This window comes from Strix aluco, chromosome 4 (assembly GCF_031877795.1).
Source record: "Strix aluco isolate bStrAlu1 chromosome 4, bStrAlu1.hap1, whole genome shotgun sequence".
Taxonomy (NCBI): domain Eukaryota; kingdom Metazoa; phylum Chordata; class Aves; order Strigiformes; family Strigidae; genus Strix; species Strix aluco.
This window is the reverse complement of record NC_133934.1, coordinates 112,904,623-112,923,579: the sequence shown is the minus strand read 5'-3', so window position 1 is coordinate 112,923,579 and position 18,957 is coordinate 112,904,623. Positions and strand designations below refer to the sequence as shown.

The 18,957-nt window shown below is 39.4% G+C and overlaps 1 protein-coding gene across 5 annotated transcripts in view; it reads left to right on the top strand.

Moving 5' to 3' along the window:
• NRDE2 (NRDE-2, necessary for RNA interference, domain containing) overlaps positions 1-18,282 on the top strand; it is a 36,578-nt gene extending 18,296 nt beyond the window's left edge. For 3 of the 5 annotated variants that reach the window (XM_074824920.1, XM_074824918.1, XM_074824921.1), the window contains exons 7-14: positions 72-205; positions 2,170-2,290; positions 3,908-4,086; positions 4,775-5,161; positions 6,194-7,122; positions 9,352-9,490; positions 14,973-15,044; positions 15,712-18,282. In XM_074824920.1, coding sequence (XP_074681021.1) covers positions 72-205; positions 2,170-2,290; positions 3,908-4,086; positions 4,775-5,161; positions 6,194-7,122; positions 9,352-9,490; positions 14,973-15,044; positions 15,712-15,837 — 2,087 coding nt within the window. In that variant the 3' untranslated portion in view covers positions 15,838-18,282. The other 2 variants (XM_074824922.1, XM_074824923.1) reach the window with 2 other exon arrangements.
• The last annotated feature ends 675 nt before the right edge of the window (positions 18,283-18,957 follow it).

The following is an 18,957-nucleotide window of genomic DNA, read 5'->3' as shown; positions in this document are numbered from 1 at the left end:
TGGGCTGTAATAAAGTCCTTTACAACAAAATTTATTTGAAATATTAAAATTTTATCTTTTTTACTTTACAGCTATATTTATTCAGCAGTGTCACTTTCTGAGACAGGCTGGCCATTCTGAGAAAGCAGTGTCTTTGTTTCAGGCTCTGATGGACTTCACCTTCTTTAAACCTGACAGTGTAAAAGATCTGCCAACAAGGGGACAGGTAACAATTTCCATTTAAATGGGTGTATGTCCTTGTGCATTACAGAGAATGCTGTAACAGAAAAACGTTGATTAATTTTTAAGGATATAGGGAAATATTTTGAATCACAATTTTGTGGTTCTTCAAGGTGATGCTTGCATTGGAAAAATCCTTGTGGGTCCTCTGGAACAACATGCCAAATGCTTGCTTCTACTGTATATATAGAAGTGTGATAACCAGTCATTTCATGTCTTTTTACTAATTAAAGATGGAGAAAATGAGCCAGCTGACCAATGTCTGTGTCTAATTAGCACTTCCCTTGCTTCTTTTCCCCCAAACTGCTGTTGTTTTGTTACTCTTTCTCTTCTAGACAGTTCTTGCAAACATTTCTTAGGTTCTTCATTATCTGTTGTTTTCAGTAATTCTTTGATGTCTACATTAAGAACACCTTCATACTTTAAAGTATCTTTTATTTGACCCATGAGATTCCATTCAGCTTATTCTTTTAAAGTACTACATCACTTTTTTTCTTGATTTGCTCAGGTATGCACCCCAATAATAATCAGTAAGTTAATATTTAGAGGGTACTGTTGCCAGTGTAGCATCATCCCACTGAATTGTTGGGAGCTGCTTCCTTTTTAACGAGTGGTGGGAAGGGCCACCAGCTAGGTAGCTGAGCTACCACAGAGGACAGACATTGAATTTCCTTCTATTACCTCACCTCCTTCCCCAACAACCAGTACTGAGACTCCATTTTCTGCTCTCTAGATTAATGCCGTTACCCACCAATGGAGCAGTCTTACACTTTAAATAATAGTGGTGTTCTCTTTAAGAGCCAAACATTTAGAGTTAATTATAATTATCATGAAGGATGGGATATGACTATTTGATATAGTTACACAGATAAAGCTCGAGTTATACTTCCAATCACTTGAAAAACTGCAAGATTATCTGTAGTGTTTAAAAACTCTTAAGAAAGCAGGATGGAAAGGAACCTCATTTTAAAAGGACAGTGATTAGGTTGGAAAGTACAGTTCTTGAAAATAGGAAAATGCCAGATTTACAGCTGATCGCACATTCTGCCCTCTTACAGAAGCGTTATGACTCAATCTTGAATTACTTGTTTCTGTACTGTTTTCACAGTTAACTTTCTCACTTGGAGCAAAGAATAAATCTATGAGAGCAGAATTAGATTTTGCAGTTGCTGTAAGCTCTGCATTTTCTGATAGATTGATGCTTGATTTTTCTTAGGGTAGACTTTATTGTTAATATTTGTGTTAACAGTCACAATGTCCAAGCCAAGGTTTGGTACACAGCAGAAGCATATAATAGGAGAGAGATGGCCATTAGAGCTAAGTATAAACAAAGCAGAGGAGGCATTGGTGAATCTAAAGGTAACGGGTTGCATACAGGCAGTGACGAAGTCAGGACTAGAACCCTGGACTTCCGATTCACTGGAAAGTGCCCTGAAGTTGTTGACCACCCTGAAACTTGAGAGATGAAAGGCCTTACTAATCTTTTCCTCTTGTCCTCCATCCAGTCATATTTATGTCCAACTGTAACATTTTGATTTGACAATTATCATTCCATTAGTCAAATTCTTCATGGTCCCATGGAAGATAGGAATGAGGGGAGATTTGGTTTCTGAAAGCCACATCTTGGGGACTCTGGATCCTTATCTTTGAAGGATCTGTATAGGACATTTGGCACAAAAGTCTTTTGCTTTCTTCAAAGCCCAATACCTTTTAAAAACAATCTTAATGAGAAGAGCTGGTGATAGTCCTGCTCTGCCACAGGCCTAATGTACTTGGTTGTTCCTGCTGGTGCTTAAGCAGCATCTAACAAAGCCTTCAGATACAGAAGTTGCACCCAGATAAGTGATTATAGGGTCTGGAAAACCTAATTTGACCCAGGTAGTGTCTGTACAACAGCAAAAATTATTTTTCTTCATGTTTTGTTTTGGTTCCCCCTGCCTAAAACAACAGGTGGAATTCTTTGAACCCTTTTGGGATAGTGGAGAACCACGAATTGGAGAAAAAGGAGCAAGAGGCTGGAAAGCATGGATGCACCAACAAGAAAAGGGTGGCTGGATTGCTCTTAAGCCAGGTATGCTGTTGTCAGTATGTAGTTGTACGTCCACATGTTCTTCTAAACATTTTGATTAGAATGATATGAACTGTTTCTTCTCATGTTTTTGTGTATAAACTTTTAAAAGTATTTACCAGGATTAAAATAAAGTATATCACACTTAACAGGGAAAAGCATGTGTTGAGTGTTCTATACACGGTATTGTTTATGGAATATTGTTGTTCTTCCTAGGGATGAAAATTAAGGGAGAGGATGGCATATCCTCCACTCTGTGCTGAAAAGGTGTGAGTACTTGGTTGAGACCCATGCCCACCTAAAGTGGAAGGAAGCTACTTGCCTTAAGACACTTCCATTATATGGGTAGACCAGGTGGAATTATAGTATTAGATGATAGTTGTCTCAAGGATTCTTAGCTTAATGACTCTATTTCTAGAATCAGATTTCAGGTTCTTATAGCAAATATACAGTAGAAATAGGAGGAAAACCTTTCCTTTCTCTTTGTGATGCAGAAAACAAAGGAATTGTATCTTCACTTGGCTGGAGTGCTTCTGGGTGAGCAGGGATGCAGAAAATACCTCCGTGCTGCTTAGTCCCACCTTGTCTTCTGGTCTACAGCTCTTCCCTTAAAGTCAAGGACTATTTCTCAAACAGATACACCTTGGAGGGAAGCAGGGGGCTGGAATGTGTCTGATCAAAGATGATCTGTCTCTGCTTTTGCTGCTCCTGCTGCTGTAGCCGCTCTAATGAAGCAAGTTTGGCTCTGCTTTTAGTAAACAAAGGAACTGAAAAATGGTTGTGTGCTTCCTTTGTTCCTGGATTAAGATGGAATTTCCTTGCCCCTTAACTGGGGTCAGCAGTTCCACTGCTGATGGCTGTAGACATTTTGCCAACAAATTGCCAACTCAGTATAGAGAGGATGACCACTGCCACTCTTGGGCAGGTCCAGCATATATCAGTGCTTTTCCTGATGTGTGTAAAGCCCAAAAGTTCAGGTGCAGTCTATTTGAGTGTATTTGAGTCTAATTCAGTGTAACCTCTAACACTGTCAAGTTTTTTCAAACTTTGGTTAGATCGTGGAAATGCTGTCATTTTTTCATAGAGTTGCAGACTAAAGGAGAGGCTATAGGTCACAAAAAAAATATAGCAAGTAAAAATCTTGCCACCACCTGCCTGTTTTACGTGAAATTTAAGAACTGGGAGTGGGAGTATTACACCTAGTTAATGACAAAGATCAGGATTAAGAATTTGGAGGTGGTGTAGAAGTGGCCTGATTTTTGTACCAAAAAAAAATAGTGCAGGTAACCATAAATTTTGAGGACTTCTTTCTTCCTCAACAAGAAGAAAGAAAGAAGTATTTGAAAAATCTCTATGAGCTTTCTCGTAGCCTACAGGTGCTCATCAGTTTCAGCACAGAATTAATATATTGCTGTCACAGGAAAAAATATGGTAATTGTATGTAGTGTCAAAACCCAGAAATGCGATGTGGAAGTTTTCAGCTCCTGTGTCTGCTTTATTAACACAGTATTTGTTTACATTTTTACAGTAGTAAAATTGTATGTCAGGTCTGGCCTTTGGATTTGGTGGATTAATTTTTCTTTAATAATTGTGTGTGTGTGTGTTTTGATTTGGTTTTAGATGATGATGATGATGAAGAAGAGATAGATGAAGATCAAGAAATAAAGGATAAAACTCTCCCCAAGTGGCATATTTGGTTGGATATTGAGTATTCTCGTGAAGCAAGGCAGTGGTTACCTTGGAGGCCAGACAAAACCAAAAAGGAAACTGAAGAAGATTGTGAAGATCCAGAAAGACAGGTCACTGTGATATAATAAAAAGAGGGGAGACGATAAGACAAGTTATCCTTTCATTTGAATTCATGGGTATTTTAGAGGAGTAATCCTTTTCTTCATTTGGAAAAAATTCTCTTCTTTGTTTGGAATTCAAAATTTACCTGAAGTTTCGTGCTGAGACTTCTGAAATCCATGGGAAGCTCATGGTAACTTTGGAAAGGGCTGTAGGTAAATAGTTTGTCTTTGCTGTTCTGTGATTTCTCTCATCTGCATGTGGAAATGTCACGGAAATCTGTGTTTAAGAAGATACATACATTAAATAAACAAAAGGTTTTGTTGCCTTCAGGTCAGATAGTTGGATTTTTTTTTCTTCTTGGGACATAGGTTAACTCAGACATTGATTTTCAAATAAAAATGTGTTAAATGGCCCAACCAATAATATCTTTCAGACATTCATTGTGTAAGTTTTCTGTGGAGGTCTTTGATAGTCAAGGGCAAAGAAATCTTTTGATAGCAAATCTACAGTCTGACTGGAGGAACACATTGCTTAACTTGCCTGGTTTTAATTTAAATGACATTCTGTTACTATTTAATAGTAATTATAAATTTTTATTGACTTGAAAAGGTTCTTTAATTATGTAAATGACAGGTTTGCTAATTTTATTTGATTGCATAAATTAATGGAGTTTGGTTTAATTTGGATTTTTTTCAGGTATTATTTGATGATCTTGCACCATCTTTAATCCAGCTTTCTAATCCAGATCTTCAACATCAACTACTGTACTCATTTTTGCAATTTCTGGGAATTCCATGCACAAGTAAACTCTTTCCTTCCAACCTCTATATTGCCATGGATGAAAATAACATCTTTGACAGTGTGCTTTCTGATGAAAAGCCACTGACTTCTGTTGATTTTCCACTTTCTGGATTCAACAGTATTGGTCATATGGACACGATGCTACGAGAGAGACATCACATAGGCCACTATAAAGAAGGAGAAGAGTTCATACAGAATGTGTTTCATGTTCTATTCCTACTGTTTTCAGGAAAGGAAAAATCTAACCTGTCCATTTGTTGGTTACAGTATGAAATATCTAAGGTAATGAGGAGTCTGCATATAATCACATTTGTGATTGTGGCTTTCTTGTGTATTCATGTTTATATTGAATTAAAATAAATATTAATGAAAATTAACTCTTGTAGGACTAAGTAGTCAAATCAGAAGATGCCAGGTAAGATTGCACTGGGAGTAAAAAAACCCAAAAAACCCAACCCTTTTCTTCAGTACATGTTACACAGTGACACATGTAACAAAATATTTGTTGCAGTTTTGGATAAATGTTACATGATACATTGTATGCTAGACAGGAATGGATGCAAGTGATTTTTAACAAGGCAAAGTGAGTCAGACAGTACTTTTACCAAACTATTCTAAGTGCATAATTCTCAATACCACGATAAGAGCACGTTATCAAGAAACTTACTACTTCCTGTACAAGTTACATTTTTAGTGTAGGAGGTGACACCTTATCACTTGAATATGGCTTTATTTAAGTAAAACTGCTCTAATAGATGCCCACAGAAGGATGAGAGTCCAGGTTGTCTCCCTAATGCTTCAGAAAGTTCAGTATTGTGGTTCCTTATGGAGAAGTTCCCTGTCTTTTACCTGACCAGATCATCTCCCGTAATCTTCTCATCCAATCTCCAGATTTGTCTGTCAGCACATTCCCCACTGTGAAAAGCTCCCTGGAGGTTTAATTGTACTAGTCATAAGCTGCATCTGGCCAGACAGGATCATTTATTTTCCTTTCCTCAACCATTACAGATTACCAGCTCTTTATTTGAGCAGTTGGCCTTTTAAGAGTGAAATTTGATATTACTTAATGGCAGTGGCAGGAGTAAGAATGATAAGTCTATGTAATTTGGCTATGTTGGAGGGAGCTGACAACAGGAGGTTGTGACAACTTGCAGTACACAGTAGCAACATATCTGGCTGGTGGTGAAATATGGAACAATATGAAAACAAACACAGTAATGAAAGTAAAAAATGCTGTGAGGTTGGTTGGGTTTTTTTTTTTTCCTTTCTTCTCCCACCCCTCTCAAAATTTGTTCTGTTTATTATCCCCTGCAGGTAGTTCAGTGTCTCCAAGCAAAAAACAAAAGGAAGCTGAAAGCACAAGGGAGGAAGAGTAAAAAGTTGGCCAAGAATCTCCTTAAAGCACCTGAGAATCGAAATGACCTTTCTCTCTGGAAACTGTATGCCTACCTAGAATGGCTGCTTGGTAACATTGATGATGCCAGGAAGGTATTTGACACAGCTCTTTGCACGGTAGAGACTGGAGGATTGAAAAGTCCCCAGCTCTGCAGCCTCAGTCTGCTTTATGCTCAGCTGGAAGTGGAACTACTAGAAAGTATAGAAGGAGCTGTCATGTCACGTCCTGCTCATATATTGACCAGATTGGCTGAAAGTGGACCATATGTGCCCTATAGTGGACAAGTGTTGTCTGTGAATGTCTTGAAAGCTCGTAAAACATATGAGCATGCGCTGCAAGATTATTTAAGTAAAACTCCAGTTTCTGATCAGGATCAGGTCAGTGATACTAATCAGCTGGTTAACTTGGTTGGTTGTTACGCACTGTTCCAGTATTTGACTGTTGGGATTGATGCTGCAGTATTAATATATGCACAGACTTCAGAAAAACTTGAAGCTTCTGGTCCACAGAAATGTGAAAATACTGGAGAGAATTTCGGCGTTCAAAATTTTCCCACTGCTCTTGAAGCTGTCACACTGCTGCATACAAATTTACTCAAATTCCACATGAAAATTAGTGTTTATCCTTTGAATCCTCTGCGAGAAGCACTAATGGAGGCTCTGAAACGGTATCCTAGCAACCAGTCTCTTTGGAGGTCATATATCCACATCCAAAGGAAGTCTCACAGTGCTAGTAAAGCACGAAGGTTTTTTGATGGTGTCACAAGGTCTACTAACTCTTTAGAGCCATGGCTGTTTGCAATCCAAGCAGAGCAGATGAGAAAAAAACTCACTGAAAATGTCCGGAGGTAATATCTTGCAGTTCCTTGTGGTTATGCTTTTTTTGATCTCTATAATCACTTAAGAGAGAAGATGCTATCAGAGTTCTCATTTTGCAGATGAAGAAGCTGTAGCTGGGGAAGGTTATTTGTTCAAGACTGAGCAGTGAGTCAGTGGCAGAATCCTGAAAAGAGTTAAAGACCTAGGTGATAGTCTCACATCCCTTCCGCTGGATCAGATAGTGTGTTGCTTTGTGTTTGACTACTCACTACTGACACTAAGATGGTACACATTTCTTTACGTAATTTTTAAATAACAGAGCCTGCTTAAATGGCTGAGGTAGACACTGTGAGCTTAGAAAACTGCCCCATTTTAATGCTGCAACAGTAAGGAGCATAATACAGAGCTACACTGCAGCTTCTTTCTGACTGAGCTCGCTGCCCTACTTTACTCCTGGATCACAGAATACAGTTGTGCCAGATCCGTTTCCATAGCGAGTGCTTGAGAGTTAGTTTAGTTTTCATATGAGGCTGTTGCTAGGTAGAAGAGGCTGAAAATTTCCTGAATTTGCAGTGTGGACTGGGCTCATATTTTTTGCTCCCAGGGAAGGAGGAAAGGGTAGGAGATGTAGGGAACAGAAGTGTGTGTTAATTTTTAAAGCTTAGTCTCTAACCTGTTGTCTACCTGTTGCTTGGAGCTACCTATCCACTGCTACCTATGTATCTCTAATAACATTGGCAGCTTGGTTCTTTGTGTCTGCAAATAGTAACAGAGATTTCTAGGAAAATGTTATCTGGAAGCTTTACTTAGCTGTAAGTTTACAACATTCATGCTTGATGAAATTACAGAATTATCAGTATACTTTAAAATGACGGCGCGCCCGCTGCTTTGATTGCCACAGTCTGGCAACAAGCATGCATACATGATAGTGATGTTCCTGAGTGTCAGTGTATGTCATCCTAAATTGTAATAAGAATTCTACAGCGACCAAATATGAAGGAGGATTGTAATTTGATTTACTGTTAATTACAGACACTATGATAGGTTTTCATTGTTGTTACTGGAAACTGATGTTAAAATTCCAGAATGATGATTTTTCTCTGTGACACTTCGTTCCTTTCCTGATTGTACTCTGCTAGCATAGCCTTTCCTATAGGTTATATTTGTATAGGGACAAGTTGGGTGTTGCAAGAGCAGAGCTGAACTACTGTAAGAGAGAGATAAATGGCCTGTCAGTCATGCATAAAACTAATGTTTTATGATGTTGTGACAAACTAAGAAAACATCTGTACTGTATGTGACTATTTCCTATTCTGTTTTGTATTTCAGCTGTTTAAGTGCATGGAATTAAATAAAAGAAATGAACACGAACAGTAAATCAGTCACTGTGAGGTACAATGCTTAGATGTCTGACTCGGCGCAGAGTAGATTACATCATTTTCCCTCATGGCAAAGGTTAAGATGAGAGGAAACATGACCTCAAAGAGCCTTGAAAAAAGAGGCAAGTTAGGAACAAGTGTTAAGGGTGGCAGGCTAAGAGAGTGCACACAGACAGACGTGATGTTGCCATGAGTGCTCCAGGCTGTTTCTTCAAGATTAAGCATCAAAAATAAGCCAGTCTGTATCAGCTGTAGATAGAAATCAGTGCTTCAGTAAAAAATATGTACCTGCTTTTGTGTTATGCCTGGAATTTAGGGCATTTAAATCTCTGGGTGAAAAAGAAAATTATTATTGTAATCATGGTTGAGATCCAGAGCTGTAATCTAGGCCTTGATCCAAGACCAATGTGTGGTCTTACAAAGGTGTCAGGGGTAAATTTGAAACAGAAGGCTTGCTAACTGAGACTTGAGTTTGGTTTGAGCTGCTATGCCAAGCTTGGAATGATAAATTATCTTGAATGAAGACTAAGATAAGTGTTTTAAGATCATATGATAGTGGATTATTGTACTCAAAGAGAAATTATCTCCTCTGGTTGGACATGGTTAATTTTTCAACATGCTAAAAGAATTTTCAGAAAAATACCTCATTTATCTTTTTTTTAACTGATTTTCCCATTTAGAAATGTGTTGATTAGATTAGCAAATGCTAAAAATCTGGTTTATAACATTCAGAGTCTGTAGCGTGAAATGCAAAAACCTAGCTATATACAGTGTTATGTGAACAGAGGCAGTATGTTGATCTTTACCCTCTCTTACCTGGATGTGGTCCTTTAGCTTGGATTTAAGGGATTGTGATTTCTTTTTTCCTCTGTGTTTCAGGGCAGATGTTGGTGAAATACACTCTACTATTCCTGAAAGTGGGTTAACAAATAGAATTGTAGCTCTATTTGAACATGCAGTTCAGAGTGAAAATGGTACCCATTGTCCACTGCTGTGGAGAATGTATTTGAACTTTATGGTAAGTAAAAGAAGAGTATCAGTGTTGTGTTGTTGTTGTTTGTTTTGGTTTGGTTGGGTTTTTTTTTACTATATTTGGAATTTCTCATGAGCACAGCTACAGTACTGTATAAAAAAAGGAACGGTAAATGCTGCCATACCTATATGATTGTAAGGTTATATATTTGAATTGTAATGTTCCTTATTGCTGGGAATATTAAGGGAAATGTAGTTCACATGGATTAGAAGGAGTATTAGCTTCTGGCAGTGTAGTTTTAATACAGATGCAGGCAAGTTATTGTTGCAGATAAAAAATGTGTCATAAGACGTCAGGAGATGGATTCCGCCCAGTCTTACTCACAATATAAAGGGAAGTGGGCAGGGTAACAAAATCTAAGAAAAGAGGAATGAAATTTTAGGGACTTAGTATTTTATTATTTTTATATAAGCAACATCAGCAAAGATGACTTGTATTTATGTTTTAGACTTACTTTAGGCTTCTGTAAGGAAATTATAAGGACTTTGATATTTCAGTCAAATCTAGATCCCGATTTTGTATAACTTCACAGAATCACAGAATGGTTGAGATTGGACTCTGGAGATCATCTTGTCCAACTCCACTGTTCAAGCAGGGCCATCTACAGCTAGTTGTTCATGACAGTGTCTGGATAGTTTTTGAGTATCTCCAAGGATGAAGACTCCACAACCTCTCTGGGCAACCTGTGCCAGTGCTCAGTCATCCTCACAGTAAAAAAGCATTTCCTGATGTTCAGATGGAGCCTCCTGTGTTTCAGTTTGTGTCCGTTGCCTCTGGTCCTGTCACTGGGCACCACTGGAAAGATCCTGATTCCCTCTTCTTTACATCATCCCTTCAGGTGTTTATACACATCGATAAGATCCCCCCCGAGCCTTGCCTTCTCAAGGCTAAACAGTCCCTGCACTCTCAGCCTCTCCTCATGGGAGAGATGCCCTAGTCCCTTAGTCATCTTAGTGGCCCTTCATTAGACTCTCTCCAGTATGTGCATGTCTGTCTTTTACTGGGAACCCAACAACTGGGCACAGCACTACATGTGTGGCCTCACCAGTGCTGGGCAGAGGGGAAGGATCACTTCCCTGGACCTGCTGGCAATATTTTGCCTAATGCAGCCCAGGATACCGTCAGCCTTTCTTTGCTGCAAGAGCACATTGCTGGCTCCTGTTCAACTTGGTGTCCCCCAGGACCCTCAGGTCCTTTTCTCCCAAGCTGCTTTTCAGCTGGGTGGCCCCCAGCATATATTGGTGCATGGGGTTGTTCCTCCCCAGGTGCAGGACCTCGCACTTCTCCTTGTTGAACTGGATGAGGTTCCTGTCAGCTGCTTTCTCCAGGCTGTTGTGGTCCCTCTGGATGGCAGCATGACCCTCAGGTATATCAACCACTCCTCTCAGTTTTGTGTCATCTGCAAGCTTGTTGAGGATATACTCTGCTCCATCAGCCAGATCATTAACAAAGATGTTAAATGGGATTGGACCCAGTATTGACCCCAGGAACACACTGCTAGTTACTGGCCTCCAACTAGACTTTGTTCCACTGCTCACTACCCTCTGGGCCCAGATGTTGAACCAGTTTTCAATCCACCTCACTGTCTGCACATTCAGTTCTTATATCAACTGCTTGTCTAGGAGGATCTTAGCGGAGAGTGTCAAAGGCCTTACTGAAGTCCAGACAATGTCCACTGCTCTCCCCTCATCCATCAGGCCAGTCATTTCATCACAGCAGTTTATCAAGTTGGTCAAATGTGACTTTCAGTGAATTCATGCTGACTACTTCTGATTATTTTCTTTTTGTTCATGTGCCTGGAAATGGTTTCCAGGATTAACTGCTTCATCACCTTCCTAGGGATCAAGGTGAGGCTGAGTGGCCTGTAGTTCCCTGGGTCTTCCTTCTTGAAGATAGGAGTGACGTTTGACTTTCTTCAGTCTTTGGGCACTTCTCCCAGTTGCTGTGATCAATCAAAGATTGCCAAGAGTGACATTTCCCAACTTCCTCAGCACCTGTGGGTGCACCCCATCAGGGCCCGTGGACTTACGCATGTCCAGTTTGCTTAAGTGTTCCCTAACCTGATCCTCTTCAACTAAGGGTACATCTTCCTTGCTCCACACTTTCCCCCTGGTCTCTGGGACCCAGAATTCCTGAAGGCCAGGCTTGCTACTAAAGACTGAGGCAAAGACGGCCTTCCCTACATCAGCCTTTTCCATGTCCTGTGTAACCAGGTCTCCTGTCTCATTCAGCAGTGGGCCCACATTTTCCCTACCCTTCATTTTGTTACCTATGTACTTACAGAAGCCCTTTTTGTTCTCTTCAACATCCCCTACCTGGTTCAATTCCCATCGGTCTTTAGCTTTTCTAACTTCATCTCTGGAACAACTTCCAGATCTGAATTAGAAAAAATAATGCATGAACATCTGTATGGCTTTGACTTATGCAGGAATAAAGAAGATGGCAAGAAGACTGTTTTATGTGGGCCCCTCAAATACTTTATCTCTATTTTCTCCATACTATAAAAACTTTCCCAGACCAAGATATTTTGATTGATTAACATTAGAGCAAGCAAGGTGCAGTCCACATGAAAAATAAATGCATGGTAGGGAAAACATAGATACAGCTTTTATAACTTGCATTGAATTTTCAGAATCTTTCTGAGTCTTAAAAGCAGCATATAAAGGTTACGTTAACTGGCATTGCAGCATAACACCGAAAAGCAACAATGTTTGTTTCTTCCATAGTTCACCATGGAAATACGTAAATAAAATCAACTTCACATAGGCAGTTTTGTTATCTTGGTTCTTTTCTTGCTTCTCCAAAGTACAATATGGAAGATGAAAACACAAAAGAAATGCTTGGAACTCATGTAAGGGAAATTTCATTCCACAGTATTACTTGTTCACGTCTTCTGGTGTAGTAAGTTGTCAGAGGGGAACAGCAGTTAGCAGGCTGTGAAATACAGAGGAGGCAGGGGAAGGAGAGACTCTTGTTTTGTGTTTGAGAAGATCTTTCTGTTACTGTGACCATTTCTACACAAATACATGCTTGTAAATATTTTATACAACTTCGTGTATAGGAAGGTACAATTGAATCACTGTTACTCTTTACAAACTACTAATGAGACTCCAGTAAGCTAAAGTAAAATCGCCCAGTGTGTATTTTATCACTAATGATTAGTTCATGGAAGATAATATTTTTCACAAGAACAAGAAGGAATATTAGATGCTAAGAAGATGGAGGAAAATAATACTTTTACAGTAATAGCTTTGGATAAAACTGTTCCGAGAAACAAAATCAATTAGAAACATTAAAATTTTCAGATACGGTGATAGAAGAAGTAGTTGTGATTGCCCAGTGTTACCCAAAGTTCTGTAGATCTCTCTGTTTTCTCTTTGGGTGTGTCTAGATATTCAGTGTCTGGTATTTTGGGCAAAAGCTTCTCACTGTTTAAAAACACAAAACTTTTTTATATAGATTTTGAAATGAACTGTTTCTCTTAAATTCCTATTTATTTTTTATGAAATCATGTTTGACCAATCTGATAGCCTTCCATGATGAGATGACTAGCTCAGTGGATGAGGGGACAGCAGTGGATGTTGTTTTATCCCAACCTTAGCAAACCTCCTCCACTGCCTCCCGTAACATCTTCATAGACAAGCTGATGAAGCATGGATTAGGTAAGTGGACGGCGAGGTGGACTGCAATCTGCCTGAACTGCCAGGCTCAGGGGTGATCAGCAGTGCTGACTCTGCTGCAGGCCAGCCACTGGTGCTGTACCCCAGGGATTGATACTGGGACCAGTGTCCTTTAACATCTTCATTAATGATCTGGAGGATGAGAGAGCGTACTGTCCGCAAGCTTGCAGATGATACAAAATCAAGACGAGTGGCTGATGCACGATATTCAGCCGTTGGCCTGTCCAGGTTCCTTTGAATAGCCAAGAGCCATGGAAATGAATAAGGGGTTGGAGCAGGTGTTGTACAGGGGGAGGCTAGGAAACTGGTGATTGTTCAGCCTGGAGAAGTGAAGGCTCCTGGAAGATACTGTCAGTGTATATAAATACCTCATGTGAGGGTGTGAAGACAGAGCCAGTCTTCTCAGTGCTGCCTAGTGACAGGAAAGGAGGCAGTGACCACAAATTGAAATATATAAAATTCAGTTTAAACATAAGAAAAAGCTTTTTTACTGTGAGGGTGGTGAAACACTGGAACAGGTTGGCCAGGGGTTATGGAGTCTCCATCCGTGCAGATATTCAAAACCCAGTTGGACATGGTTCTGACCAGCCTGCTTTTGCTGACCCTGCTTTGACCAGAGGGTTGGAGCAGATGGTCTCCAGAGGTCCCTTCCAACCTCTGTAATTCTGTGAAAAACTTGGAGGCAGAATGCTACTGACAACTCTTTGCAGAGCTCCAAAAGATGCCTATGCATCTTAATGCACAGCTCTGACAGCACTCGTTTCCAGTAGGTGAAATGCATTGCTGTTCAGTAAAGAGATGATGACACCAGAACAGCACAAGTTTCTACAACCAATGTATTAATAATATGCAAAAGAATTTCTAGATTTAAGAATTGATAAGGGAACCTGCTGATTTCAGCAGCAGTGCTGATGTAGTCAGAGCAAGGGAAAACGTAAACTCATGATTGAAGATTTCTTCTCCAAAGATCTCAAAACATTTAATGTATTTTGGAATTACTGCTTTTTTCTTTTGGATTTGCCATAAAATCCCCTGTTTAAGTGTGTTTTAAAGTACCCCAATTCAAAAGATTTCTTCACAAGAATTCGTAATTATTTCTACCTGTAACTGGGATGACTGAAGCTACGGAGACTGTTCAGCACTCTGACCTCTGCTACCCATCTCTTTTTAAACTTCACAGTAGCTGTGAGCTCTCTACTTGTATCATGCAGCTGAACGGGTACTTTGAGGAAGAAGTTTTAACTCCTCCTTAGATAGATGCTAATTTGATATATCCAGTTTTGTACGTAAGGAGATTCAGCTGTAACAAGCTTCTGCTGAGTAAGAAAGTGTATGTGCATGATCTCTGCAGTGCACAAACCCAATGTGTTATCATCATCTTTGCTGTACCAAACATGCTCTTGTGTAGTGTATGTGTAGCATATTGAGGGTAAGTTCTCGTTAATGATTTGTGCTCTTGCCCATTGCAGTATTGTCAAATATAGGCAAAGGCACTGACTTTAACTGAAATACTTGGCAGAGGCTCTTTCTGTTAGTCTTTTTTCTATTACTTGTCTTACAAATAAAACTCTGAAACTCCTTAAAGACATCTCTTCGATTACATTGAAGAGTGTAACCAGTGTCACCAGTGTAACCTGTCAAATTGCATAGCTACCACAATATATAGTAATAAGGATTCCTCAGCAGAACACCACTGAGCTTTTCAGCAGTAATTTCTTTGTCTCAGAGGTGTGTTACTGTTTCAGCTATTACTGCATTGAAGCATGAACATTTTTTTTCTCACACAGGCTTCACTAGGAAAAAAAGAAAAAAGTAAAGGATTGTTTTATAAAGCCCTTCAAAATTGTCCTTGGGCAAAGGTAAGCACAGAAAAATTACAAACTTGTCACAGTACTCTAATTTTTGAAGTTCTGTATTTAAAAAAAAAAGGTTAGACTTTAGTTGTTGTGGTAATGAGTTATATGCAAATGAAAGAGATTTCTGAAGGAAAGTACTGTAAGATTTTCTGCAAATAAGAGATGCATATGGAATGGAAACAAACATAGTGGTTGGTGCTGTTTGTGTTTCAGAACAGAAAGGTGTTGCATTGCATGAGGCAAGGAGACAATACCTCTCTATGATCTAGAAGCGATCGTGTCTTTCAGACCATGTTTTATCATGAGTATGGTAGTAGCAGAAATATAGGCAAATAAAAATGTATTTAGTTAATAGTATAAAAAATTATTCAGGAGCACCTGCAGCTCCTCAGGTACTGTCTGTATACGCTGCAAATGCTCCAGTGCCTCTTGACCGGTGTTTTATCTTTTTTGAATCAAATAATTTAGTAGGAGTTGGAAAAGACTTGGTTAAACATCTGCATTGCTGTCACTGTAGAAGTACTAATTCTGTTTCCATTATTTTAAAGAAATATATGATGTTTCTTATGTTCTTGCTACAGAGTTGTTTACATATCTACGTACTTCTTTATACTATGTTTCTTGCTGTAATAGAAGGATGGCACAGAAAATGTTCTCATTGTCTTCCTAGGTACTCTATATGGATGCAGTAGAGTACTTCCCTGATGATCTGCAAGAGACGCTTGATCTAATAACTGAAAAAGAATTGAGAGTGCGGGTACCCATGGAAGAGCTGGATCTACTGTTGGAGGTTTAAAAGAAGACTCCAGACGGGTGGAGCAAATACAGAAGCTAGATCCAGAACTAACAGTTAGACCTGTCTCTTCAAACAGGAACTCTGTTGGGACTTGGGTACTATGTAGGGTTTTTTTTAAGGGTTGGGGTTTTTTGTTTTTTTAAGCTTTTATATAAGTTGCTATCAAAATGGAGTTCTAGCTGCAAGTATTCTGGAATCAAGTGCTGCATTTTGCCCACAAAAATGCATCCATTTCTCTGAAGTATTGCTGGCTCCCACAGGATACCCTCTTATAAATAGCCTCCTGTTGAATGTTGCCCACATTTCTTATTCTATTGTTTGAAATTACATTCCCTAGAGTTCAGTAGAGATTCAGCACATGCCAACTACGGTTTGGTGAGCAGCACAGGAAATAAACATCTGCCAAATGGATGCTCCACTGTCCTCCAGTTGGCAGACTTCAGTAATTTCCTTCAGCTTGGTATGCATGTGTGTGTATATATAACTACCAAGTCAAACAGCCCTTACATCTGTACATACACTGTGAGAAAAGTCTGAATCTTTGCTTGAGCAGGCATCTATTTTGGACTTGTATTTGTATGTTTTGACAGGTGACCATTTTAGTACAAATATTTATGAAAAATATACATGAATATTTGAAAATTCAAAAGGAACTTTATTTTTTTTATTTCTTAATTTAATAGAACTGTGAGTGTATTAAAAATGAAAATGTATCCATAATGCATCTCTAAGCAGCTCGCTTTTAAACAAGTTTTTGTAATTGATTACTCGCTTTTGACCCAAATACAGGCAATCACTGTAAGAGAAGTAGAGGCCTGGTCTATATTTAAGTCTTACCAAAGAAGGCAGCATAGTTAAAACATGATTGTTTAATTAGTAGCTTCTATTCCAAGAGTCTTTAGGCAAGCTCCTAGAGAAGTAATATGAAATATGGTAACAATTTAAAGAATATATTTATTTTGTAAGACACAATATGCTGAAATATGTAAAAGACTGTTCAGCATCCCTACTCTTGAGACCCAAGTACTCAGAAACTGGATCTTCATCTGAAAAGAGGGTGCCTGCAGCCACTGAATACCCAAAACTGTTCCAGAGGTTTTTCAGGAGAAGACTCACTAACAGCACTAAACCAATCAGGATCATCCAGGTGGTGAGATCTGGTTACATGGAAAATGATGGCTGGACGAAGCCATACAACCTATGGCTTGGTTTTGCCTGTAGCACCATAATACAAGATCGAATACATTTTAGTTTAGGCTGCGCTTCATTTACTCCTTTCTAAAATTATTTTAAATATAACAGTGAATATGCAGAATTTTAAATGGTGTTACAGCACTACTTAAGAGCTGTATAATATTGCTGTGGTTGCAAGTGATGCTGGTTTTGCTATAAAAGTAATTGATTAGTCTTTGTAACAAAAACACATATCTTTAAAATCCATGCTTCTTTCAGAAATGACAGAGCTCCTGAATTGGAGGTCAGAACAGCAACACCACAAATTGTGTGTGTGTTTGCTCTCCCATCAAAGCAGAATGTTGCTTCTTCTAAAGACCTGTAAGGGACATAGAGAGGCAGGAAGCTTGATTGTGTTCCTGCTTGTGTTTCTCTTCAGTCATAGAATCACAGAGCAGCCCGGGTTGGGATGGACCTTGAAAGATTATCTGGTCCAACCTTTCGTGGGACAGGGAGCCTAGGTGAGATTATCTAGCATCTTGAAAACCTCCAGTGATAGCAGCAATGACTCTTCTTTCAGTCACTTTTCTCTTCCATGCATCTCTCCCCTGGGCCCTTCCCTTTGCGCAGCTTCTCCCAGTGCAGCACTCGTGCTGCTTCCTTCGCTTGGGGTGGTCAGAGGCTGCTCACTTACTGGAGCAAGTCCTGCCTTTTAATTCAGACTCCAGTAGCTTTTTCTGTTCTTATGGGGAATATACTCACTGTTCACTTTCTCCTGATCTTTATTACTTTTGTCTTGATCTTTGAATCAAGTTCAGGAATGTTGGAGAAAGTAGCAGAAGTTAAATTCTGCTGCAAAAGGTAAGAATTTTATTTTCAAATATATTTCTTTTTCAGTTACTGTTGTGGCCAGAACACAGTTCGTGGTTGAGCTTAATACATTGTAGTTTTCCTTCAGTCAGTTGAACCGACCTTGTTGTGGTTATTGCTTGTAGCCAGCATTAACAGCCATGTCCCAAATAAAAGAGCCTTGCTCACCACCCATGTCATAAAGCTGTTCAGTCCCTCAAGCGATGATGAGATCAACTGCCATGATTAGAAAGTGCTAAAAGATCGCTGGCTTTTTGTGACCTTTCTAAGGAGACAGATCTTGTAAGGTTTATAAGAATGGGTAATAAAACTTCGCTGTTTTTTTTTTATCTCCAGCTGAAAAACAACTCTATTTTAGGGTTCCTGTCATCGAGATTAAATAAAAGACTCCATTCAGCTGTAGCATTTGTTTTTAACAATGAACCACATAATTTTTACATAGAAAAACAAAATCTCTTGGCCTTACTGCTACCATTGTTGTTACAGCACTGGCAGTTGTCAAAGGGATTGCTCTGTGTGTTACTCTCAAATGTCTGTTGTGGGCCAGCATTTGCTCCCACAGAAGGTTTCCAGAACAAAGACTGCACGTTGCTTAACTGTGGTTTGTATATGGAACTTTTTATATAAAACCTTAAAAATCACATGTACAACATTTGGAAATGAATTACTTAGCAAGCACTTCACAAAAGAACATGACACGGAATACTGAATAAGCAGTATGTGCATCCCTACAACTTAGCAAAATAGAAATCTAACTCCTACAGGGATGGAGCTGCAGCCAATAGGTCTGTTTAGAGGGGAGGAATTCCATTTAACATTAGGCTGCAGGACACCAAACATCGGGCTTGCAGTTTGAAGTTCTCTCTGCCCATCTGCAGCCCGACGAACTGTGCAGCTCCCGCACCTGGGCTGGCCAGTGCCTGAACGCTACCCCTGTACATCTTGCCCTGGCAGCGTGGGGCTCTGGAACCCTGCTGGGCTTCTCTAGACATTCTCTAAGTCACAGTGAAGAAAGGATGGTTCTATAATGAGCTCTAACCCTCTTGGGAAAAACTAATTATAAACTCTTCAGTGTTA